Source organism: Zootoca vivipara, chromosome 14 (assembly GCF_963506605.1).
Source record: "Zootoca vivipara chromosome 14, rZooViv1.1, whole genome shotgun sequence".
Lineage (NCBI taxonomy): Eukaryota > Metazoa > Chordata > Lepidosauria > Squamata > Lacertidae > Zootoca > Zootoca vivipara.
This window is the reverse complement of record NC_083289.1, coordinates 5,740,000-5,764,144: the sequence shown is the minus strand read 5'-3', so window position 1 is coordinate 5,764,144 and position 24,145 is coordinate 5,740,000. Positions and strand designations below refer to the sequence as shown.

At 42.0% G+C, this 24,145-nt stretch overlaps 1 protein-coding gene across 11 annotated transcripts in view; it reads left to right on the top strand.

The window, feature by feature from the left end:
* HERC1 (HECT and RLD domain containing E3 ubiquitin protein ligase family member 1) overlaps positions 1 to 24,145 on the top strand; it is a 119,514-nt gene that overhangs the window by 12,625 nt on the left and 82,744 nt on the right. For all 11 annotated transcript variants that reach the window (XM_035130896.2, XM_035130891.2, XM_035130895.2 and 8 more), the window contains exons 2-18: positions 2,777 to 3,732; positions 5,768 to 5,863; positions 6,673 to 6,867; positions 7,098 to 7,409; positions 8,459 to 8,555; positions 10,143 to 10,286; positions 11,087 to 11,214; positions 12,054 to 12,198; positions 12,306 to 12,477; positions 12,720 to 12,854; positions 14,447 to 14,612; positions 15,304 to 15,429; positions 17,829 to 18,050; positions 19,000 to 19,152; positions 19,657 to 19,789; positions 20,638 to 20,829; positions 21,593 to 21,814. In XM_035130896.2, coding sequence (XP_034986787.1) covers positions 2,803 to 3,732; positions 5,768 to 5,863; positions 6,673 to 6,867; positions 7,098 to 7,409; positions 8,459 to 8,555; positions 10,143 to 10,286; positions 11,087 to 11,214; positions 12,054 to 12,198; positions 12,306 to 12,477; positions 12,720 to 12,854; positions 14,447 to 14,612; positions 15,304 to 15,429; positions 17,829 to 18,050; positions 19,000 to 19,152; positions 19,657 to 19,789; positions 20,638 to 20,829; positions 21,593 to 21,814 — 3,568 coding nt within the window. In that variant the 5' untranslated portion in view covers positions 2,777 to 2,802. The remainder of the gene's footprint in view (positions 1 to 2,776; positions 3,733 to 5,767; positions 5,864 to 6,672; positions 6,868 to 7,097; positions 7,410 to 8,458; positions 8,556 to 10,142; positions 10,287 to 11,086; positions 11,215 to 12,053; positions 12,199 to 12,305; positions 12,478 to 12,719; positions 12,855 to 14,446; positions 14,613 to 15,303; positions 15,430 to 17,828; positions 18,051 to 18,999; positions 19,153 to 19,656; positions 19,790 to 20,637; positions 20,830 to 21,592; positions 21,815 to 24,145) is intronic.

The following is a 24,145-nucleotide window of genomic DNA, read 5'->3' as shown; positions in this document are numbered from 1 at the left end:
TGCAGGAGCTTCCTGTAGCCAATCGGAAGCCACGATTTGGTTGTCGAATGGACTTCCGGAACAGATTCCGTTCGACTTCCAAGGTACGACTACAGTGATTTTTCTCAACTACTTCTGGCCATGAGTTGGTTAGATAAGATGTAACAAAGGGGTCACAGGCCTTGGAACTTCCTGTGCCAGATGGCAAGGATGTCCTGCACATGTTTTGAACTACAGAGCCCATCACCCGTAGTATCATATGGGCAGAACTGACTGGGACTTCTGAGAATTGTACTTGGAGAAGGTGGGAAAGACTCAGGGCGACAGTGTGGTCATAATTCTTCCTATTTTCCCCACTGTGTGACATAGTGATCTCCCTGGCCATTCTGGATAGGGTTCTAGGCAGCTGGGTGTGGTTCAGCTTGACTGCTTTTCAGCATTTAGAGATGATTGTGTTTATATCATTCGTTTCCAATTTTTGTGTGTCTGTTTGCCTTTTTATGACTTCTGTCATTCAGCAGGAAATTTCTATTACGGTACAGCTCAAATACTTGATTGTAGTCTCCTGGTTTGCTGAAGTTATTTCAAATACTTATTTGCTAGTTGGCATTCTCTGGCTAGATGGTTCTCTGAGATATTCGACATCTTTTAACATTGTATATTACAATGCAAATTAGATAGCCTACAAAACAGATAAAAGAAAAAGGACAGCCTTAGTATCATGTCCAAATACCTGCTGACCAGAACAAGGCTAGTTCTTCAGGTCTAATATCTTCCTTCAGTTTTCTGAAATTTTAGACTTCTTTGATTTTGTCTCCCATACACTGTCACCCCCACTCTCCATTACACAAAACAGAAATGAGGTAATGAGGCTTGTCCAGGTTGAACTGTTTGAGGACTGAATTGCAGATTTCTTACCGCAGTGTTGCTATAGCAATGTATGTGACTGTTGTTCATCCTGCAGTAAGCTTCTCATGACAAGTGTTGGTATGCAGGACACACAGAAAGCAGGAAAAGGAGGCTAATGTTGTGAGACTGTAAAATAAGTTGCTCTGGTATTGCTTCCAGGTATTATGTAATGTTTTTCTTTTATGGTATTTTGTGTGTGCATAGAACAGCATACAGACATATATAGTAGTTAAATCTTTTGATGTCTTATTTTTCTTACTCTGCAAAATCACTCTGATAGTTGAAATGCATATTGGGATGCTCAGTGATAATACTACTACTACTAATTATTATTTTATTATTTATACGCTGGTCATGTGCAAGCAGGTGGCAAATAAAAGTAATCAGTCTCCAGCAACTCTTTTGTTTAATTCTGTTATGGTAAGCTATCATGACAAAAATAATATAAAAATAGAGCTAGTACCTTCAGTGTATATTGCGTTAACTACTGCTGTAATATTATGGTTAGCTGAAGGAAATCAAAATAGAGCTAAAGTAATAATGGTTGTTGCTATAATTTATTATTTTTATAGCACCATTGCAGGGTAGCAAAAGCAAAAAAACAGGTAGTGGATCCCTTGAGTCTCTTAGAATCTGGATTTGTCAGTGGAGGAGACAACTGAGAGGAAAGGGGGAATATGCAATGGGATTGAGAGAGGCAAATGCAGTTGCGGGTACTTGGTGGAGGGTTTTGAGGATTAAGAGTTGAGCCAGAGAAGCCACAAAAGAAGGGTGCTTTTGAGGAGGGACGTGGAAGAAGTTGCATCAAGTAGAACTCCGGTGGGAGTTCTAGGCATCAGGAGCACCAAGGGAGACAAAGTGGGAGACTTGGTACCTGTTAGTCCACTCTTGGTCATTGCTTCTTTGCTTGACAGCCATGGGACTGCCAGTTGTAGGAAAGTGATAATCAAAAGTTGCTTGACTATCAGTTTTCATTTCACGGGTTCAGGTTTTCCTGTTGGTTCTGATTAATGGTAAACTTAAAGGAGTAGGGAAATGAATACAGTGGTACCTCGGTTTAAGTACACAATTGGTTCTGGAAGTCTGTACTTAACCTGAAGCGTACTTAACCTGAAGCGAACTTTCCCATTGAAAGTAATGTACAGTAGAGAATAGATCTATGTGTGGCTACTAGTCATAGTAACAAGGAAATTGCTGCCTTCAGAAGCATTGTTCCTCTGAACTACCAGAACCTGGAGACAGCCTGTTGAGGAGGGTTGTTGCCTCCACACCCTTCTTGTTAGCTTCCTGGATAAATCTGTCCAGCCATCACTAGAAGCAGGACGCCAGTATGTGATTTCATCCAGCAAGCCTGTTCTTATTTCTTTTTGCTGCGGTGGTATGCCTTCATGATTGTAAGCGTTGTTTAATCTTATTTTGGGAAGAGCTCTATCCATGTGGTTATCCCTGTAGCTGGAGGTTATTACAACTAGAAGGTGCTCTTTATTGCTATCAATTCTGACAACATTGCTTGCTATACTTAACAACTATAGTCCTTAAAAACCTCTTGTGAATGTGTATCTTGACCCATTCTTTTGATGGCATTACTGGTAGGTTTTTGAGGAACAAAACTGTGAGTGTTTATGGAAGAAGCTTTGGGTAATGCTTGACATATTATCACAGCAGATTTCCCTAAAATCATGGATGAACTTATGCTCAGCTTCAGATATCAACAATCCTTAATTCAGGGAGAACAGTGGCATGTAACATACACCCTTTTCTCCTCAACTTTAAATAAGCATTAAGCAGATAATTTATGGACCTGTGTCCAGTGTTGATCTTTAAAAACTGGATTTTTGTACAACTAGGCAATTGTTTGTTTAATAAATCTCTTCTCTTTTATTTGTAGGACTAATGGCAGGTGAATAAACCAACATGGCAGCCATGGTTCCACCAGTGAAGCTGAAATGGCTTGAACATCTAAATAGCTCTTGGATCACAGAAGATAGTGAATCTATTGCTACAAGGGAAGGAGTCTCCATCTTATATGCTAAATTAGTCAGTAATAAAGAAGTAGTACCATTGCCTCAGCAGGTTCTCTGTCTCAAAGGACCTCAGCTACCAGATTTTGAACGGGAGTCCTTATCAAGTGATGAACAGGACCACTACTTGGATGCACTTCTTAGCAGCCAGCTGGCTCTGGCTAAGATGGTGTGCTCAGATTCTCCATTTGCTGGAGCATTACGCAAACGTTTGCTTGTGTTACAACGCATCTTTTATGCACTTTCTAATAAATACCATGATAAAGGCAAGGTGAAACAGCAGCAGCATTCTCCAGAAAGCAGTTCTGGGTCAACAGACATCCATTCCGTTAGTGAGCGGCCAAGGTCAAGTACAGATGCGCTAATAGAAATGGGGGTACGGACTGGACTGAGCCTGTTATTTGCACTGTTACGGCAAAGCTGGATGATGCCTGCTTCAGGACCTGGGATTAGCCTTTGCAATGATGTTATCCACACTGCGATAGAGGTTGTGAGCTCTTTGCCACCTTTATCTCTAGCTAATGAAAGTAAAATCCCACCAATGGGTCTGGACTGCCTGTCTCAGGTAACAACATTTCTTAAAGGAGTAACGATTCCCAACTCTGGAGCAGATACTCTTGGACGGAGGTTAGCTTCTGAGTTGCTGCTTGGCTTGGCTGCTCAGCGTGGGTCACTTCGGTATCTCCTGGAATGGATTGAAATGGCACTAAGTGCATCAGCAGTGGTCAACACAATGGAGAAGAACAAAATGCTGCATACCCAGGAGGGGATGATCAGTTTTGATTGTTTCATGAACATATTGATGCAAATGAGGCGGTCATTGGTATGTATGCAGAATGTATACTTCAAATTGATTTTCTTAATTCATGGCTCTTACTCCCATTAACAGATTCACTGCATCATTTAGATTTATAGAAGTTTTGGAGTCCCTGTGTGCATGGATTGGCATGAGTTATACTTGAGGCTCATCCAGACTGCATTTTATGTCATGTTTCTAAGCCCAGGTCCAGGCATTAAAGCTCTGTGTGCGAACGTGTTTTCCCCACTGTTCCAGTGTTTTCCCTGGAAAGACCCACGTTTTAGTGCTAAATTGGAGCCAATGGCAGTCAGGTTTTTTCATACATTGCCATTTATTTTGATTCGGTGGTAACATGATTTTTCCCAGGGAAAGCGGCAGGATGAAAAAAAAGTGCTCTGACATGGCACTTTAAAGCACGAACCTGTGTCAGGGAAGCACAGCGCAAAAGGAAGTCTGCATGAGGCCAGAGTGGCATGACAGTATCAGGAATATCTGAACTGGGATTGATTTGTCTTTAACAACATACTTGAATATTTGTATAAGCTTTAACTTCAGTCACTGTTATTAAACAGAAATGATAGACAATGTCAAGAGCAACTTGTAACACAGCTTAGTTGTAATTATTCATTTCAAATAAAGCTAGCTGGGAAAATCCAGTAATTCAATAATAAAGGATTTTAAGTTTTTGGTATTTTAAAAAAATACTTGCTTGAGATTTCTTTTTCTGTAATTCTGCCTACCAGTTCTGCTTATTTAGAGGAAGCAAATTAAAATTTAATTGTCTGCTCCATTCTGCTCTGAAAATTACACCTGTTAATTCAAACCTTTAAAATTCACGGTACTATTTTAAAGATCCGACAAAATTGTGACTAAATTAAAAATGTTGGTAGTAGGGCTGCAAATCAAAGGCTTATCCTTAAACTATGAAATAATAATGGTTACCCACATACTGTGTAGTTTCATTGCTTGGGGAGATGGGGAATCAATTGTGGCTTTATATTTTCTGTGAGATACAGTCATACCTTGGGTTGCGTACGCTGTGGGTTGCGTACTTTTGGGATGTGTACTCTGCGGACCCGGAAGTGTTTACTTCCGGGTTCCGCCACGCACACATTCGAAGAAGTGTTCTGCGCGCTTCGTGCGTGCGCAGAAGCGCTCTATCGGCGCTTTGCGCACACGCTCTATCGCCGCTCTGGATACGTACTTTTCAGAGTGCGAATGGCACCCCGGAACAGATCAGGTATGTATCCAGAGGTACCACTGTACTGGTTGGGAATAGGGAATAAGATCACACTCAAAGGGCACTTCCATATGTAGGCCCAGTTTTCACTCCCAATATGAAGATGTTAGGCAGACTTAAACAGAAGCATTCAGTGGCTTGAGCGAGTGGTTGCAATCCTTTTCCCCCTTCCTCATATGTGCACAATTTCAACCCTGACATGTCCCTTTGTTTTGAAATGTTTGTCAAATGGCTCACTTTTCTTTGTGAATTTCAGCTCAGTGCATGGATAAACGTATTCAACAATTGGAGGGGGATGTGTAACCTTATACAACCCCCCCCCCAGTGGTTTTAAAGTATGCAAAATTTGTGAAGCAGGGGAAAATAATTTTATTAGTAACTGGCTTGTTTTTCATTTTTCAAAAACATGAATTAAACATCTATCGTGGGGTGTTTTTGTTCTTTGCCTTTATTTTACTAGTAGGTATGCTTCTAAACTGCTCCTTTTGAGAAGCTTGGTGTATTTGTGATAGTTAAGAGTCTGAACTGTGAGAAGGGTTCTCTGAGCCAGAAGCTTCTGGGTAGCTTTAGCCCATGCCACATTGTGTGTTTGCCTTCACCTTTCTCTGTAATGTGGGGATTTTATAATCTGTCTTAAGGATGGTGGCAGGAATGTGCATATGCTTATTTGAACACTTGAGAAAGTACCAAAAAAGTAGTTGTTTTGAAGGAAACCATGTACTTTTTGGTTTTATTTAGGGAAATTGTCTAATCTTTTCATAGAGGATAAAATAACTGTGTGTAGTGACATTATTTCCTCTTTGATGTTTTACTTTGCAGGGCTCATCTGCTGATCGAAGTCAATGGAGGGAGCCAACAAGAACATCTGAAGGTTTATGCTCTCTTTACGAGGCAGCTTTGTGCCTCTTTGAGGAGGTGTGTCTATCTAACCATTAATTAAAGAGTACTGTAGTTTCTTTAAATCTGCATTTTTCAGGTTGTGTATTTCTCACTCCTTTGGAAGTATGAAAATAGTCACACTGATGTTGTCCCAGTGCTTCCATGGATTTTTACCCTATATTTTGTCTTGCTGTTCACCTGAATTTCTGTCCCGCCTCTATCCAAGGCTCAAAGCATTTATGAGTTTAGTAAAAGAGTAGCAGAATAAAAAAGATATACCCAAAGTTATTTCAGAGATGAGGGCAGTCTCAGAGAACAGCTGTTGATGTGCCTGTGCTGTTTGATTTTGTCAGGAAGGTGCTCTTGGCTCATGCTGAGGGGCTATGAGGAAGCAACAGAGTATAATATGTGACTCCCGTTTTACAAAAGGGAAGCATGAAGTGGAAAGCTAAGCAGCAGATCATGGAATTATAGAGTGAAAAGGAACCCCAAGTGCCACCTAGTCCAAGTGTTGTATTATCTTAATTTCCCATCCTGGACCATCATATTTAGTTTTGTGATCAAGAACACAAGAGCCTGGCTGCTGGATCAGCCCAGTGTCCTGTGTCCTGTTTTCATAATGGCCAACCAGATGCCTCTGGGAAGCCTGCAAGCAGGACCTGAGGGCAGTGGCGCTCACCCAACTTGTGATTCCTAGCTGCTAGTCTTCAGAATACTGTATGTAATTTACAGATTGGACATTTAGTCCTATTTGAATCTAGACTTGGTGCTTGAAATAAAGTGATAACATGATAGTTGAGCACAGCATTCCTTCTGTCTCCTGAAATGTATTTCTATTTTGCTAGGTTTGTCGCATGGCTTCAGACTACTCTAGGACATGCGCCAGTCCAGACAGCATTCAGACGGGTGATGCTCCTGTTGTTTCTGAGACCTGTGAAGTGTATGTTTGGGGCAGTAACAGCAGCCACCAACTTGTGGAAGGAACACAAGAGAAAATTCTTCAGCCCAAGTTGGCTCCAAGTTTTTCTGATGCTCAGACAGTGAGTGACTGGGGTTTTTGTTTGTATGTGTGTTATCGGTGTAGTGAAAAAGAAGAGATGAAGCTTTCACTGTTGAAAAACTTTCACTGCCAAACTTGAAAAAATGCATGCTACAAGTTTGTGGTTCCTGAGCTATATATGGATCCCTTGTTCTAAAAATTGAAATAACCCTTGATAGGCAGTTCTAAATAAATTATTTTTAATGTTCTCTAATTTTCTTCCCACAATAGATTGAAGCTGGCCAGTACTGTACATTTGTAATATCTACAGATGGCTCTGTTCGAGCTTGTGGCAAAGGCAGTTATGGCAGGTTAGGACTGGGCGATTCCAACAATCAATCTACACTGAAGAAGCTGACTTTTGAGCCTCACAGATCTATCAAAAAGGTGTCATCATCTAAAGGTTCTGATGGCCACACATTAGCATTCACAACAGAAGGAGAAGTCTTCAGCTGGGGTGATGGTGACTATGGGAAATTGGGCCATGGAAATAGCTCAACGCAGAAATATCCAAAACTTATCCAGGGCCCTTTGCAAGGAAAGGTATGCTTATATACAAAGGAACTGAATGGCACTTTCTTTCTTTCATAGTGTTGCTTTGGAGACTTCATGTGTTTTAAGGTTTCTTGTTATCCATTTTTGCCTTTGTCCCTTATTGCTGTGGACCATGGGGTGGAAACAGTGGAGTTCCCTCCTTTCAATCCACAGGGAGGCAGAATGTTTTCCAAAATCAAGATTGAGCTGGGAGCTGGCTTAGGAGGCACCTTCCACATCCTCTTTAGGTGTTAAGAAATGACTACCCTAACCCAACTGGCCTTTAAGCATGATTCGAGCTTTTGGTGCTGTCTAGAAAGCTGCAGTCATACTAATTTATTTATTTAAATAAAATTTCCTTCCAGTAACACCTTAGAGACCAACTAAGTTTGTCATTGGTATGAGCTTTCATGTGCATGCACACTTCTTCAGATACACTGAAACAGAAGTCACCAGACCCTTATACCATATATAGTGAGAGGGTGGGGAGGGGTATTACTCAGAAGGGTGGTATGAATGGGTGATTGACTGATAGGTGTGGCAAACCTGTTTTTTTTATTTTGTTTCGACTATGTCAGACCAACACGCTACCTACCTGTAACAGTAGGTTATTCACTTTGTGTGAAGGCTGGCGAAAAATGCTTCCAGCTGACAATGGTGTAATGTTGGTATTGGACTTGCCACTTGAGTCAGGCGAGGCACGTAAAGTGATGGTGCCAGTCATGGCTGTGAGAGTTTGACTCTGGCATGGGGGTGTTCACCTTGAGTGGATTGATGCTTGTGGCAAGCCCAAGACACCTGCTGCTTGGAGTGCAGCCATACAGAAGGATGTGTAGGGACTTTCATGTTTGGTTTGGCATTTGGGTGTTTTTTCTGAATTTGGACTGACTTCAGCTGAAATTTGAGGCTTTGTGATTAGTGGCAGTTACAAGACCTTGTGGAGCTCACAGGGAAGGGGAGAGGAATGAGGAAAGTCTCATTTTGTCTCCTGTGTTGATAGCAGCATTTCCTGCCAACAGTTTAGTTTTAACTCTCTCTCTCCTTTGCATGCAATGCAGGTCGTGGTATGTGTGTCAGCTGGATACCGGCACAGTGCTGCTGTCACAGAAGATGGTGAATTGTATACATGGGGAGAAGGAGACTTTGGTAGACTAGGTAATGGAAACAGTTTGACTTGCCCAGTGATTTTAGGAATATAATTAATATTTTATTGAAATAAAATCTAACATCTAAAGAAAGGTACTGGGATTTATGTAAGAGAGTACAGGCGGCAACCATTTTAGGCACGTTCATTTGATGCACAATCACTTGGGCCCTTTTGGACCTGGAAGGCGGCAAAATGAGGGTGAAACAGGGTGGGGCACGCTTATATGCACTCTGTCGACATGCACGGGGGCTGGGAACGGAACCCCTATGCAAAATGGTCACTGCCTGTACAAAATAAACCTTACTATAAACTTTTAACCAACTAATTGGTCAGAGCTAAATAGTAGCAAGACACACTTTGATTTAATGGTATACTATTTATCATGCATGTTTCATGTATCTTTACTCATAAGTCTAGGGTTTTTATTTTTTGTTGATCATTGATAGGCCAGTATAGGGTGGTATACACATTTAATAAATAATAATAATAATAATAATAATAATAATAATAATAATAATAAAAAATTGTTAAAACCGTTTCTTGGGTGTCCAAATATTCTTCTTTCTTTGCTTCAGTATGTTGGAATAGGATTTCATCTCAAACCACTGTTATCTGTTCTTTCAAAGGAACACTTGAAGTGTTGAAATCTGAATAATACATTTCAGATGTTCTTTCTCTCACCTCTCCTTTCACTGCCACTCCATTCTTTCTTAACTGCATAATTTTAAAAGGCAAAAGATTCCTGTTTTTGTTAACTTGACTCAAAATATCTTTGTTTTGAAAAGACTTATCAACTTTTGAAACCTCCAATAAATTAATTCTTTCTTCTTTATATTTCAATCACTGTCCCTATTTTCTCTGTACCAGGCAATTCATTTTCAGAGTATAATTTTTTCCCTTAGTGATAGGAGTTGTTATCTTCTTCCCAAAATGGCTTCCAGTTCTTTTTTTTAAAAAAAAAAAAACTATGGTTAAGGAGTAACCAAGTGTGATACATGTATACTGGCTCAAAGTGTTCACTAAAACAGTTCTAAACAGTTTTAATTCTGCTTTTATATGCTCAGTGTTCTGCCCGGACACTGAGGTCCAGTGCCGAGGGCCTTCTGGTGGTTCCCTCACTGCGAAAAGCCAAGTTACAGGGAACCAGGCAGAGGGCCTTCTCAGTAGTGGCACCCGCCCTGTGGAACGCCCTCCCACCAGATGTCAAAGAGAAAAACAGCTACCAGACTTTTAAGACACATCTGAAGGCAGCCCTGTTTAGGGAAGCTTTTAATGTTTAATAGATTGTTGTATTTTAATGTTCTGTTGGAAGCTGCCCAAATGGGCGGGGTATAAATACTAAATAATAATAATAATAATAATAATAATAATAATAATAATAATAATTACTACTACTACTGCTACTACTGTGACATGTTGTGGATCTTCTGGTGAAGGGTGGGTAAGAGATGCTGATGCTGATGATAATAAGTGTAATGTATTCATCTTTGGTGAGACATTTATTTTCTTTACTACATAACCCAAGTTTTCATGTTGACAGAAATAATTATTTTCTTTAATGCAGAATTAATGTTTCTTTTCTCTTTCTTTCCAAGGTCATGGAGACAGCAACAGCCGTAACATTCCAACTTTAGTAAAAGATATTAGCAACGTTGGAGAGGTTTCTTGTGGCAGCTCGCACACCATAGCTTTATCCAAAGATGGGCGAACGGTTTGGTCATTTGGAGGAGGAGATAATGGTAATGTTTTTCCATGCAATTTCTCCTAGGTTGTGCTTGAGATTGTACAGAACATCATCTGTTAAGGGCATGGTGGGGGCAGAAGGTTCATAAAACCTCCCCTTCCATGTTCTGTCTTGTTCTGCCTTTCTGCCCATATTCAAGTACAGAAAAAGCTAATGGCTGCATTTGCATGGTCGCCCATGGTTTCAAAAACCATGGTTGACAAAGTGGTGACCATTTGCTGTAGTCACATGCTCCTTTCTCACCCTACTCTTCCTTTCCTATCTTCACACACCAGCTTGTGCTAGGCCTATTTGTGTCTAAACTGGGGGACTCTGGCAGTTTCAGCTAATATCCTGGCTGGTTATCCTGGTTTGTTATCTCAGTTCAAGCCATAGTTTCCTGGTTTGACCATTAGAGGCAACTCTTACTTGATGAAGCCAGAATCTTGCATTCCTACATTCAAATGTAATATGGCTTAATATAAGCCTGGGTGCGGGAGGAACATGCTGCTGCAACTTCATAAGCCATGGTTTATGGAGCTGTGGATGATGGTAGAAGTTTGTGTGGTCTCTTTGAGTTTATGGATTGTGCCCTAAATCAGTAAACTAGTATGTGGTAATAATTCATGTCCTTATATGTATTTGGAGAAGTTTCTTTGTTAAATTGTTGCTGTGATGATAAATTTTGTATGCAGTTCACTTTAAATATTTCCAATTTTAAACTGCAGATTATGTTAGATTTGTGGTCATTGCATGGCCCAAGAGGTGCAGGAGGCAACATAAACATTATTGATCTCTTGTGTATGATCCCAACAGGCAAACTTGGTCACGGTGACACCAACAGAGTGTACAAACCTAAAGTTATAGAAGCCCTACAGGGAATGTTCATTCGGAAAGTTTGTGCAGGAAGTCAATCTTCACTTGCTCTAACCTCAACGGGGCAGGTAAGATGCAAGCAGCGGTGCCAATTTCACTCCATTGGTGTGAAATGGGGATGGAAAATCCATTTAAATTTGATCACCATATATGGTTTGGTGCAGGACTGCAACTTTTAATTGCTGAAACAACTATGCAGTTTTAAAACCTTGCAATTCACCTTTTAAGTGAATTTATTTCTTTTTTAAAAAATACTTTTATTAAAGATTTTTTAGTTTACAAAAATACATGCATTGTATCTTTTTTCAAGTTGTGTGTTCTACAGATCAGTTACCTTTGTTGTGAGACATTAGTGTTGGATGCAGTATTAGGTTGGGAAGAAAGGGGGAATGAGGTGGAGGGTAGGGATGGTACGTGGGGTGGGGTGGCAAGACTTCTATTTTTTCTACTTAGTGAATGTGTGGGGTTTTATGTAAGCATCATTTGTGTGGGTTCTCTTTCTATTCACTTATTATATTTCATTGGGTGGTGATAGAGGCTTGGGGTGGCCTAGGGTGTGGTAGATTGTCTTTAGTTGGCAAGTGAATTTATTTCTTAAAATATTTTTCATAGATGTACCACTAAAGATGTATCACCTTTAAAGAGGCTTTCCCTGCTGTCTTTCACATTGGGCAGAAAGCTCTTCCAAGATGATGCCTGCTATGACTCATATGCTTCATCTAAACACAAAGGATATAATCAACTTCAGAGTAATTGTGTTTTCCTGTTTGCAAATTTAATTGACTCATCATCAGTTAGTGACCAAGATTTCTTTAACAGTGTGACAATCCTAACCGGATTGCAGATGGGGCTTTTGGACTAATAACAATGATATTTTGTGTATTAAATTCTGTATATTTTGATCCAGGTGTACGCTTGGGGCTGTGGTGCATGTCTAGGATGTGGGTCTTCAGAAGCTACAGCGCTCAGGCCTAAACTGATTGAAGAGCTGGCTGCAACACGGATAGTGGATATTTCAATTGGAGACAGCCACTGTTTGGCACTTTCTCATGGTAAACTAGAATGCTTATGTAATACTAAAGCTTATTGTGGCAAATACACATTGGTTTTCAAGTGTGTTCAAAACTGTTATTATTACTATTACTTGTTTTTTGTTTAGATAATGAAGTTTATGCTTGGGGTAACAATTCCATGGGACAGTGTGGCCAAGGGAACTCCACAGGTCCCATTACAAAACCAAAGAAAGTGAGTGGCTTAGATGGAGTAGCAATTCAGCAGATTTCAGCTGGAACATCCCATAGTCTTGCCTGGACAGCCCTCCCCAGAGACAGGTAAGTAATTATATAATGATAATAACCAAATCATTTAGCGTTTATGCATACCTAATGGAATGGCTCTTGGCTCCATCATGTGAGGGTGCCTTTGAAGCTCTTGGCTCCATCATGTGAGGGTGCCTTTGAAGCACACTTATATATTCTTGGCAAGAAGACCTTGTTCTGTTTTTAATGAGTCATTATTTATTTTGATTGATGTTTAATTTTTGATCCATGGTCATCTTTTATTTTATTTGCAGACAAGTTGTTGCCTGGCACAGACCTTACTGTGTGGATCTTGAAGAAAGTACTTTCTCCCACCTCCGTTCTTTCCTTGAGCAGTATTGTGACAAAATCAACAGTGAGATTCCTCCTCTTCCTTTCCCATCCTCAAGGTATTTGTTTACATGGCATATATGCTGTTCTCTTGATATTAATTAATTAATTTATTATTATTAAGGGCATATTCATGCATGGAAAGTCTTGGCTTGCATTTCCAGAATGAGAGTTCAAATTTGTGCAACAGTACTAGGGCTGGGCAATATATGTCTATATATCATCCAAAACTGGTTTGAAGTCCATATCATGATATTGGTTTCATAATTTTTGACCTGGCAATATATTGCAAATCAAGATGTGTGTTAGGGCTGGGCAATATATTGTTCAAAACTGGTTTGAAGTCAATATAGTTATATCAGTTTCATAATTTTTGACGTGACAATATATCACAGATTATATGTGTGTGTCCGTGTGTGTGTGTGTGCGCGCGCGCTATGCAAAAATCACAATGTGGGAAATACCATGAAGGCAGTCAGTGCTTCTCTTGATTCCTGCACCCCTGTTCACTGCCAGCCCAACTCTCCCCTGCCTTATGCAGGTCATCAAATCACAAGAGCAGACATCAGCGGGAAAAACTGTGAAGCTAGCCAATGCTTCTGCATAATGCCATCCTTACATAGCTTTAAAAAAGGGAGAACTTGACAGCTATGCATCCTTATTTCAGACATCATGATATACTGGTTACCTCTGGAAGCAGCTCTGCAGTTGAAACCTCCCATTTGGTGGGATTTGCCATCAAATGCATGCGGCCTGTGTGGACCCAGCAGGATCTTTCTTTCACTTGGAATATGGTGTTCGTTGCCAATGGCAATTGGAAGGGTTCTTTCTATTTTACTGTAGCTCTTTACGTCAGGCTTCATGGAAGGACCAGTGAGTCAGCCTATTTCTGGGAAAGAGGAAAAACTAACAACATTTGATCAGCTCTCTGTGCAAAGTCTTAGAAACTTCTTCACCTGTAAAGTGTCTCTCCTCTTAAAACTCATTTTCAGGGTATTGGCATTTCGATGTTTGTAGGGAAAACATTTAAACCCTCAATTCAAAAAAATTAATCTGAAAATACAATTGAAACTATATATACACATTTAATCAGAGGTTCTTTATGATAAACATTATTATCAAACTTAAGCATAATGCATAACAATATTTCACTGGGTACAGCAGTGGCTATACTGCTCTGTCACATCCCACTGCTGCCCAGCTGGTGTTAGGTTTGCTATGATAAAGAATTAAAATAACAATAAAGTAATATCCAATGCAAAATCATTCTTAAGCAAAGCAGTTGAAATCAGCAGCAGATAAAACCGGATAAAAAACAGCAGAAGAAAAGCCAGTCTCAGCAGAACAGCAGAAAAGCCACAAGCCAAAGGCACACGGAAACAAAAAGCCTTTGTTTCTCCTGAATGCTAAAAGCAAAGGGTCCTGGTGGGTTTTCATGGGGTGTGTTCCTCATTGTCTGTGCTGTTGCTGAGCTCTGAATGTTGTTTGGTTGTGACAGTTACACCAACTAAACCATTATAAAACTATTGTGATATGTGAAACCTTTTGTTCAGATGCTGGGCATGAGTACTGTAGAAGGGAAAATGTACCTAAGAGCAATAATTCGGGATCACAGGTAAGCCTGGGTTAATGGCAATCCCTTGTTTTTCAGGGAGCATCACAATTTCCTGAAGTTGTGTCTGAAGCTGCTCTCTAACCACCTTGCTCTTGCATTAGCTGGCGGAGTAGCTACAAGCATACTTGGAAGGCAGGCTGGCCCGCTTCGGAATCTGTTGTTTAGATTGATGGATTCTTCTGTTCCAGATGAAATACAGGAGGTAAATCTCCAAAGTGGACCACACTTGCTTGTGCTTTTTAGGTTGCGTGCCCTATTAATTCAAGTTGGGAAGGCAGTCTAAAAATCTGACACCTAGAAACTCAGATCAGTATTCTGCCACAAGTTCTTTAACTTACCTGACTGGTTTATCACAATCTGTAAAGCTGAAACCAAAGTGTGTGTGTCTACAGCTTTGTTCCCAAAGCAACACCACACTCAAAATCACCCTCAGACTAATACTTTGGGAATTCCCATAGTTTGTTAAAATACAAAAAAATACTTCCACATAACTGCTCCTGCACCCTGTTGTACACTGAATGCTTACTCTTGTGCAGGAGAGCTGTTTGACAGTGGAACAGTCTTGTTCAGGAGGTTGTGGGCTGTCCTCCATTGGAGGTCTTTAAGCAGAGGTTGGCTGGTCCTCTGTCATGGATGCTTTAGTTGAGATTCCTGCATTGTAGGGTTTGGACTAAATGATCCTTGGGGTCCCTTCCAACTCTGCAATTCTATGATTCTAGGACATAGCAAAGGAAGTAAATGTTGCACATCTTATAGCAGTTAATGGGCATCTAGTCTTTTCAGTTGATAACATTGAAACTAGTGTGTAGAGTGGTTGCAGAGCTATAATCTTTCAAAAATGCTTTCCAGGGTAAGTTGAAATAGTCTCAGCAACCTCTCATTCCACTTCTTAGGTTGTAATTGAAACTCTATCAGTTGGAGCCACAATGCTACTGCCTCCATTGAGAGAGAGGATGGAATTGCTGCATTCCCTTCTACCCCAAGGTCCTGACAGATGGGAGAGCCTGTCAAAGGGGCAGGTAAAAAGTCTCTTGGAATTAGTAATTGCTTGAACATGCTTCCATACCGTGTTTCCCACATTTTAAGACACCGTCTTATATTTATTTTACCCAAGAAAATAAGCCTATGGCTTATTTTCGGGGGGGTGTCTTTTTAATTTTTTTTTAACTGTAATTACGGCAGCCAGCGTTGCTGCTGCTGGGTTCCGGAGGCAGCCTGCAGGGTCGGTGCCCAGCTGCGCCGGTGCTGGACACTGGAGAGAGCAGGAGACTGAGCAGCCACTGCGGCATCGCGCTGCCAGAGACTCGCAGCCACTGAGGAGCTTGCGGCGCCGGGGCTTGCGGGCGGCTCTCGCCTTTCCGCCCTTTCTCCTGCTCCCGGGGGAGACGTGGCTTCTATTCCCCATTGCCAAGGAAACAGCCCGGGGGAGAGACGCCAGAGCTGAGGCGCCCCCCGCCCGCGGATCCCACGTGCCGCCGAAAACGGCAATGCTTAGGGCCCCCCACTCCTCGCCCGAAGTGGAGTAAGGCCCCCCGAGCGGTCCAGGGCTTGCTTCCGAATGCGCAGGGACAGGACTGCGCTGTTAAACTCTTTGCAAACTCCTTGCCCAAAAGAAAGCTGTCCTGCAGAGTGCCGGATCGAGGAGCCGGTCTGCAGAGTCAGCGCCCAGCAGCGCGGCGCTGGATTGAGGAGGCGGTGCTTCGTGCGGAGCTGCTGGGCGCCGACCCGGCAGGCCGCTTCCTCGATCTGGCGGCCTCCCGGGTTGGCGCCCAGCAGCGCCGCGCGGAGCACCGCCGGTCTGTAGAGTCAGCGCCCAGCAGCACGGCGCTGGATTGAGGAGGCGGTGCTTCGTGCGGAGCTGCTGGGCGCCGACCCGGCAGGCCGCTTCCTCGATCCGGTGCTCCGCACGGCGCTGCTGGGCGCCCACCCGGGAGGCCGCCGGATCGAGGAAGCGGCCTGCCGGGTCGGCGCCCAGCAGCTCCGCACGAAGCACCGCCTCCTCAATCCAGCGCCGCGCTGCTGGGCGCTGACTCTGCAGACCGGCTCCTCGATCCGGCACTCTGCAGGACAGCTTTCTTTTGGGCAAGGAGTTTGCAAAGAGTTTAACAGCGCAGTCCTGTCCCTGCGCATTCGGAAGCAAGCCCTGGACCGCTCGGGGGGCCTTACTCCACTTCGGGCGAGGAGTGGGGGGCCCTAAGCATTGCCGTTTTCGGCGGCACGTGGGATCCGCGGGCGGGGGGCGCCTCAGCTCTGGCGTCTCTCCCCCGGGCTGTTTCCTTGGCAATGGGGAATAGAAGCCACGTCTCCCCCGGGAGCAGGAGAAAGGGCGGCAAGGCGAGAGCCGCCTGCAAGCCCCGGCGCCGCAAGCTCCTCAGTGGCTGCGAGTCTCTGGCAGCGCAATGCCACAGTGGCTGCTCAGTCTCCTCTCTCCCATGCCCAGCGCTGCTGGGAGCCGACCCTGCAGGCATGGCTTATTTTCGGGGTATGTCTTATATTTTACAAAGGCTTTAAAATCCTGCCATGGCTTATATTATGACTCCGTCTTAAAAAGGGGGAAACACGGTAGTAGCCACTACAGAGGATAACATGGTGTTATTTGGCTGAGGACAAAAATTCTATGGTGCTGTGTGGTGTGTAGATTGGGGATAGGTAAGCAAAAAAAATATCTTAATTTATTTCCAGAGTAAGATGTAATTATGTAGGTCAGAGGGACATTGGGTGACTTTGCTGGTCTGAATGACAAGGGTATCACACAACAGGGTGCTGGACTGAAGACTCTAGCAGGCTGGGAGAGGGGGTAGTCTTGGAACTGTGCTCCCATTCTGAAGCTGTTCTCTACACTGCTACTAGGAACAAGGTGGGGCTTATGAATAAAGAATTTTACTGGACAGGTTTGATACAAACATTGTCTAGTTGCAATACAGAGAAATGTATATTTGGTTTTTCTTAAACCATTATGAGATCCTACTCTGGGACAATTGCTTAAACCATAGTTTGGCAGTTGAGATGTAATTGCAACTACTGTATGGTTTGAATTATTTAGAAACAAAGAAGCTTGTGAAAGAAAGTACATTTATATTTATTCTTCAGGTGCATAGTTACTTTCCTATTTATAGAAATAATTTTGCTATTTTTAGTCAACTATAAGAACAAGTTACATTTACCAGTATTATGTCCCGATCATTCAAAACATTAGGTTAAGATTGTTAAATATGAGACACAAATTATATTACTTGCATACAGTGACAATATATAAATTAAGTGCTATCTGGTTGTCCATTATGTTCCAGTTTGCCCTTCAATCCTGAACAAGCTTCATGTTCATGAAAATAAAACATTTTCATGTTGATTTTCTAATTGGGTTTTTCTCTCTTAAGAATTATAAATGAAGAAAATCACCTATTTTTTATTTTTGCAGAGAATGCAATTGGATATTATTCTGACGAGTTTGCAGGACCATACTCATGTAGCCTCCTTGCTTGGCTATAGCTCACCATCTGATGCTCCAGATGTTTCCTCACTCTGTATTGCCTATGGGACTATTGCTGATCCAACATATGATGTCCAGAGTAATCATCCAGATACTCATCTGGCTGAAATTTTAATGAAGACCCTTCTGCGAAATTTAGGATTTTACACAGTAAGCTTAGAATTTGAATTTTATTTCTAAATACCAATTAAGTTGGAATTGTGTCATACAGTGGTTTCCAGTTGGTGCTCTGCAGACTCCCTGGGGTCTGTGGCACCATTCACATAACAAAAACTTCCATAGAGATGTCAAATTTTTCAAAAGTAGGAGATCGATGGCTTGACTTTTAAAAAATGGGGGGTCCACAGTACTTAACCAATTGGAAACTTTATTTAATACAACAAACTAGGACAGAGGTGAATTGGAAGGGGACTTGCCCATTCCCAAAACGCCCTCACTTTACAGCAACTTTCAGTGGGGACTATAAACTATGCAACCACCACCCATTCAGAGTGAGGGGTGCAAGTAATTGTCCTCACTCTGAATTGGCTTTTTGACATTATCATTTAGACATATCCAACTATATAGTGCTGCAGTATCATTGCACTGACTACATGATTCCTGATTGGCTAGGATCATGTTGCCAGCACAAAGATGACAGCATTCTTTAAAAATTGTGTTGAAGCACAAACCTGGTGTGAAAAGTTTTGTGTTCTTGAATACTCATTTTTATATGCAGAAGCTACCAGCTGCTTGTTCCTCTTTTTCTTTAGCCTGCTCCTTTTTAAAGTTGCATATTAGTTGGATTTCTTTAGACTCTTCTTCCTTCAGCTTATTTGGGGGCAAAACTGAAACTTTTAGTTATTACTGGAAACTACCAGTGGCTTCTATTAAAAAAAGCATAGAGTTGTATCTAATGCTAGTCCTAGACCCATTGAAGTTAATAAACATGACTAACTTAGGTCCATGGGTCTTTCACTCTGACTGGGACTTAATTGAATACAACCCATAGTTTATAAGATTCTGAGTAAGAGGAGCCAGGTTGAAGTTGCCTTGGCATAAAACTAAGAAAGATGAGAATGATATGGAAACATGCATGATTATTCTTGTAACTGTCTAGGATCAAGCATTTGGGGAGCTGGAAAAGAACAGTGACAAATTTTTACTTGGAACATCATCATCAGAAAACAGCCAGCCTGCTCATCTACATGAGCTGTTGTGTTCCCTGCAGAAACAACTTCTGGCATATTGTCACATCAACAGTGTTAGTGAGGTTAGTGCTGTGACTTTTCATACGTGTTGATGAGTATACTTGCTCCATAATGGGTGGAACAAAAAGGACCAATAAGGCTCTGACTTTTAGAAATCTGACTCTGTGAACAGAAGTCCATCATTCCCTCCTATTTTCAGTGTTCAGGGGTAAGTGGTGGTGCTCATGCAGCCAAAACAGCACAATTCACATGCAAGAGAGAAGTATTAGCAAGTTCAGGGAAAACCCATGATTTGCAGTACAAAAAACCTTTTGTTGTTGTTGTTTTTTTAAAAAAAAACCCTAGGGAGAGAACCCTGCGAGAACTGAGCATACTCAATGGCAAGAGAATGGTGCTTGTCTTTTAGAGGGGAAAATGGAGAAATTGTGTGGGAGGCAAAGTAATGGAATGGAGTCTCCAGGAGTAGGGCCATAGCTAGTTGGCTTGAACCCTAAACTCCATGCTGCAACATATTGTTGCAGGTTTCCATTTGTAAAGCATATTTAGAATGTTTCTTTTGTTCCCAGAATTCAAGTAGTGTGTCGCTCCTGCACAAGCACCTTCAACTTCTACTGCCTCATGCTACAGATATTTATTCCCGCTCTGCTACTTTGCTGAAGGAGAGTCCTTGGAATGGCAGTGTTGGGGAAAAACTAAGAGGTGTGTGTGACTTATTAGATAATGCGTAATATAAGGAATGTGAACAGTAGAACTGAACAAGTTTGCTTTTGAAATGAGTCCTTTTGCTGCTCAGGTTTTTTGCTAGTTGTCTTTTCTTTTGCCAGATCTTGTACTGGTATATTTAGATGTCTTTGCAATCTGAGAATTAGGTATCAACTCTTAGAAGGAAATACAACAAAACAGCACATGTCTTTCAAGACCTCTTCCTCACCTTTCCACTCCTTTTTGGGAGTTCTCTAGGTGCCTTCTATCATAAAAGCAAGTTATACAGTTACCCTAAAGCCAGTAAAAATGCAACAGAAAAAAGCATCAGTGAATAAACCAGAATAGGTGGTGCACACCAAAAGGGCGGGGTGTGTGTGCAATGGTCAAGCCCAAAGATCTTTACAGGTTGACTTAAGACTATCCAGGAGGGGAAGAGGTGAATTTCTCTGGCAGGAAGTTTCACATTCTGGCACTGCTATTGAAAGGCCCTTGCCCTCATTCCCATCAACAGTGCCTCAGATTGTGGTGCAGTGGGGAACACAGAAGAGTCTTTTCTGCTGGCCACAGTGAATGGACAGGATATAGCCTGTCAATTCAGTATAAACTAAAATGGCTCCATCAACCTACCCTTGTTTGGGAACTACATTCAGTTTTGGAGACCCTCATTATCCCTTTGCCACAAAGCGGGGTGACAAATAACAATAAGAATCTCACAAAATTTTATATTGCAATACAGTTGTTAGTCTTTAAGATGCCACATCATTTGCTGCTGTTGAAAAATCCAACCATGGTTACCCTTTTGGAATTTATTAATGAAGTTATCATTTCCCCCTCCATTGCAGATGTAATTTATGTCTCTGCAGCCGGAAGCATGCTTTGCCAAATTGTCAATTCCTTGCTCTTACTGCCTGTATCAGTAGCCCGACCTTTATTGAGCTATCTGCTGGATCTGTTGCCACCTCTGGATCGCCTTAACAGACTGTTGCCAGCTGCTGTTCTCTTAGAAGATCAGGAGTTACAGTGGCCTCTTCATGGTAAGGCATTCAGTGCCTTCTGAAAGATAGGAATTGCAAAATGCAAATATGCTTTATGAATTTTGGGTAAAATGTGTTGTTCACCTGAACTTACCTTGGTTTATGTGCCCACATTTTTCTTTTGGTCAGCCCTCATCAGAAACAGCATCACCTCCTAGTTCTGGTGTACCAGTTACTTGTGAGTACAGAGAAAGGATAGCAGTTTCACAGTATGCTTTCACAGAGGTTCAGCTCTAGGACTTCTGTGATGCCTAAAAAGTAATCTGGAGGCCCAGTTGGCTAATTGCTGCTGCTATAACTACCACCTTTGTTAATGTAAGCACCAGCGCCTTGGGAATTAGCCTTGTTTTTCCCTAATCAGACCCCTGGAACATTTTGCTGTAGACATTTTAAGGGGTATTTTTTAACCACTTTGAACATTACTAAGGTAATTGCACTGAGTGTAAATCCCAAAGGGGGTCCTTCCTTGCTGAAGAATTTTCTCTGAAATGAATTCTTCAATTTAGGTCATGTGCCTTCAAATGTTTTTCATCCTGATCTTCATTCAGCTCAGTGGAGGTAACTGTATGTGAATGAATATATCCATAGGTTGGTTCCTGCCACTGAAATGGGTGAGGAATTTGTTTTGGGAGCTTGTGTAGACGTTGGAACTTGCATGCTCAGTACAGATCACAGGGTGGGTGGGTAGGCTTGCATTTTCTATCAAAACATCTTGGCTCAGAAAAAAAATGACTGTTAATATTTCAGCTATTAATATTTCTAGGTGGACCTGAACTGGTTGATCCAGCTGGGGTGCCCTTACCACAGCCTGCACAGTCATGGGTGTGGTTAGTTGACCTTGAGAGAACTGTGGCTCTGCTTATTGGACGCTGTCTTGGTGGAATGCTTCAAGGATCACCTGTGTCACCAGAAGAACAAGATACTGCTTATTGGTTGAAAACACCACTGTTTAGTGACGGAGTTGAAATGGACATTCCCCAGTTAGGTAATCTCTTCAACTGCTTTATTGATGTGTGAATAAGTGGGCACACATGTGGATGCAGCATTGCGATTTGTTGGAATAATTATCTTGCATCTGAGAATCTCACAAGAGGACCAGGGAATTCCTGGCTTTAAAACCCCAAAAGGCAGGGCTTTAGGGAGAGTTCCACACGAGAGGGATGGCTCAGTGGGTGAGAAAGTGATTGGCTTGCAAAATTTTGAAATTTGGGTGTGCTTTTCTCTTTTCCTTTCTCAGTCTAGACTGAGCAAGTGGGAAGATGTCATTCCCATATTGGGTGTAGTGCAGTCACTTTGCTAGCAGCAGAGAGAGCAATTTGCTTTTGTGCCCAAAAGGACAATGACTTTCTTCTAAATGGGGTGGAGTTTGTCTTAACTTAAAGATGTCATTCCTTGCTGAATTTAGGCTTAAAATTTCCTCTTAGAACACCAGCACAGTGCCACTTGGTGGACTTTCTTCAAATTCCTCCTCCAAACCCACTTTTTTCAGGAGATTTTGGTATTGTCTCTTTCCCCACCATGTTCTACTGTAACTGTGTTGAAGGATATGTGACTGCAATATAAATGTCTGTTCTTTCTCCTGTTTAACTCTATCTCCATCCCTTCCTTTCCTCTATGTTGAATTCTGGATTGTAAGATTCTCAGGACACGGACCTGTTTTCTTGTGCTCTCTAAAGTGGCAAGCACATTGATGGTGCTGTATAAATGGTTAAGACCAGATTATTTTAGGGACTATACGCAAGCCTGCCCCAGTCTTGAAATTGTCATTGGTGATGCTTCTCCCTGCCCTGTCATTAATGACATTCCAGTTGATGAGAACCAGAGACAGAACTTTCTCAGTTATGGCCCCATATTTGTGGGAGATTTGCCAGACCCCCTCCTTACTTCAAAAGAAAAAAAGTGTGTATTCATTTTAAGGAAGATTTATCAATTGCTTTGTTCAATTGCACTGTGCTAGCTTACTGCTGTTTTTATTTTGTTGTTTGAATTGAATTTTTTTACTGCTTTTTAAACTGCATTTATACTTTCTTGGTAGTATTGTTTGCTGCTGTACAAATACTTTTTGCATTGAAAAGACATCATTTGCCAATCCAGTGCTCTCCAGATGTTTTGGGCTACAGCTCCCATCAGCCCCAGCCAGCACAGCCATGCTCCTGTCAGCCCAGCACAATATGGCCATGCTTGCTGGAGTCCAGAAGATCAGGAGGGCACCAGGTAGGCAAAGGCTGATCTACACTAATAGCATTCTTTGAGTGCTGTTCATTGTGTAGCCAGAACACCATCCACACACAAGAGGAGATATCAGTAGCCGTGGGGAAAGTATAAAAAAGGCTTCAGAGAAAAGTGAGGGGAACCCTCAGAATGACCTCCATGCTCGCTGGCCATGGAATGCTTGGTGCATTTGGGTTGGTGGGAGATGTATATGTATGGGGGGTGGGATGGCAGTAGAATGGAAAACAACATGACTGGCTTGTTGGAACCCTTTTGATTCAGGCCCCGCTTGCAAGTACCTAAATGGATAAGTAATGACGTGACTTTTCTTTTTTTTTTAAATTAATTTTTATTGATTTTGCATAATAAAATTTTACATAATAGCAAAGACCATACACATACATAACATATTTTTCACATTCTCCTACCCCCCTCCCATAGCTCTCTCCTCCCACAAGAGAACCCCCCGAGAGGAAGGCAATCAAATGTGGTTCATTTTATAGTTGGGTCTCTATCCACCTCCCCCCTTCCCCCCCGAACCTCCCTCTGCCACCAAGAGGTCCCAGGATGGCAAGGATAGGAACAGGCGAATATCCACCCAGCTGTTGTCTAACTTTAACATTCAAAAACGATAAGAAAAAAGAGGAAAAAAATGACAAAAAAAAAAAACAGGAAAAAAAAAACCCACAGCGTATCTAATTTCCTAAACATTATCTATTTGGCTTCCCCAGACCCCCCCCCCCTTTGTTGATTTTCATTTGCCAGCTCCATCTTTACAGTTTTCACTATTTACCAACCATTCTAATCTCATTTAATTTAAAATTGTCCATTAGCCAACTAATCAAATTATCAATAATTTTTTTATTTGTTTACTTATATATCTCTTTCCATTCCCCTCCTTCTCCCCACACCCTAGAACTCTCCCTGCCACTGAGAGCCTCCAGGGTACAGAAGATAGGAAGAGATGGCTCTTTTTCCAGCTGGTTCTCCCCCTCCCCCCCTCCCCCCCACTCCGGGAGTCCCCCTCTGCCACCAGGGAACCCCTGAACGGAGACGACCACGGGAGGAGGATTAGAGAACCCCGCTATCCCATTATTCATTCTTC